General features: G+C 36.0%; 1 protein-coding gene across 18 annotated transcripts in view; it reads right to left on the bottom strand.

Moving 5' to 3' along the window:
- LOC106879469 (coronin-2B) overlaps nt 1–1,658 on the bottom strand; it is a 70,625-nt gene that overhangs the window by 14,473 nt on the left and 54,494 nt on the right. For all 18 annotated transcript variants that reach the window (XM_014929045.2, XM_052974492.1, XM_014929044.2 and 15 more), the window contains one exon: nt 796–976. In XM_014929045.2, coding sequence (XP_014784531.1) covers nt 796–976 — 181 coding nt within the window. The remainder of the gene's footprint in view (nt 1–795; nt 977–1,658) is intronic.

The raw sequence follows: 1,658 nt of genomic DNA, 5'->3' as shown, positions 1-1,658 counted from the left end.
GGGGGGGGGGGGGGTGTCTTTTTTTAATGACAAACCATTCACATCAATAAAATCCTTTGAAGGTAGAATTACAAGACATGGCTGTAATAGAATGACTGAAACTAGTAAAAGAATTCTAATATCTAATATCAACAAAACTGGTTGCAATAAATACTGAATATTATTAATCTCATTAAATAAACAAAACCATTTTATGAAAACCCTTATTTCTAAATGCATAGATCAGCTTCTCTCACTTTTCCTGGTAAACTGTTCAATCACATCGACCACATCATCAACATCTTCAATTCTTTTGCCTTCCGCTTCAGCCATTCCCGACTCCTTCTTTTCATTGGGAATCTCAAAGCCTTCCTTTTTACATATGTATAGAGTTAGGAGGTAGGAGAGGGGAATCCAGGATTATGGATTAAACAGCTATTATCAAATCTTTTTTGCTAATGTCATCTTAAATGTCTAGATTTTTACAGTTTAAAATTAAATGCATGAATATATTGACAGCCTGGAGATTAAACACATCACATCCGGTCAGATACTCAGTCAAATTCAATACTGTCCATGCTTACTAGCAAATAGAAATAAATATTAAAAAAGATTGATACACACACACACGCGCCTCGAATGAACTGAAGCAAAACATTTTAGTTCAATTCAAAGTCATAAATGCAAAGAATGGTTTAGTGAAAAGATAGAAATATCATTTCAGGTTGTTTTACTCAAATCCTTCATTTCTAATCGTTTGTATTTAATGAGTTTTTATCATTGAGGGAATGGTGTTACCCAGGTGTTCTTACTTACATCAACAGGTGACGATGAAACAATCCCATTTGATGTGACATCATCAGCAGAACTAGAATTAGACGATGGAGCCCAAGACTTCCTCATCACTTTTTCAGGGGTTTTGTTAACGGATTCCTTGGCTGTTGACACATCACCTTCCCCATGGTTTTCAATGTTACAGGTGTTATTTGCAGGATCACTGGAAAACAAGGTTTCATCTTGTAAAGAAAACGAAACTGGTGAAGAGAAGTAATTTAAACAAACTGGAGTGAAAAATAATGAAAAATGGTCTGAAAGCTACAAAAAACAGCTCTTCTTTCCGAGGTACACGTTAATTAAGAAAGTTATGGATTTCCCAAAATAGAACAAGTCCAGGTAACATGAACAGAAAACTTTTGTGATGTGGCTCAGAAGAAGATTACAGGAGAAGCAGGTGTAGCAACTTTTTTCATGTGAAGTAAGTACAACCATAACAGAATCAGAGGGGAAACTATTTTTGAGATTGTAAAAGAGAGCCAGTGCCTAAAGAACATCAGTGATAAAAGCTTTATGAGCAAAGAGGTTGTGTGTGTGTGTGTGCACACACACATGTAGCCTCACATGTATAAGCAACAATTCTCATGTGTAATACACATGCATTTTGTTAATGGTTAACAGAAACTCAGGACAGGAATAGTCTGTGGTCCTCAAAGTGATTACAAGGTTTCCACAAAAGGTTATCAAAGACTTTTAGGCCCAAAATTTCAAAACGGTATAAAAGATTGAACTGTTCCTGAGGAGAGATGGAGTGATGCAAATGACTTTCCTAAAAGAAGCCTGTATTTTGCTGCTTTTGCATGTGAGAGAGAGAGAGAGAGAGAGAGAGAGAGAGAGAGAGAGAG

The sequence above is a fragment of the Octopus bimaculoides genome, chromosome 18 (assembly GCF_001194135.2).
Source record: "Octopus bimaculoides isolate UCB-OBI-ISO-001 chromosome 18, ASM119413v2, whole genome shotgun sequence".
NCBI classification, from domain to species: domain Eukaryota; kingdom Metazoa; phylum Mollusca; class Cephalopoda; order Octopoda; family Octopodidae; genus Octopus; species Octopus bimaculoides.
Note: the sequence above shows the minus strand (reverse complement) of the source record. Positions and strands in the feature narration are given on the sequence as shown.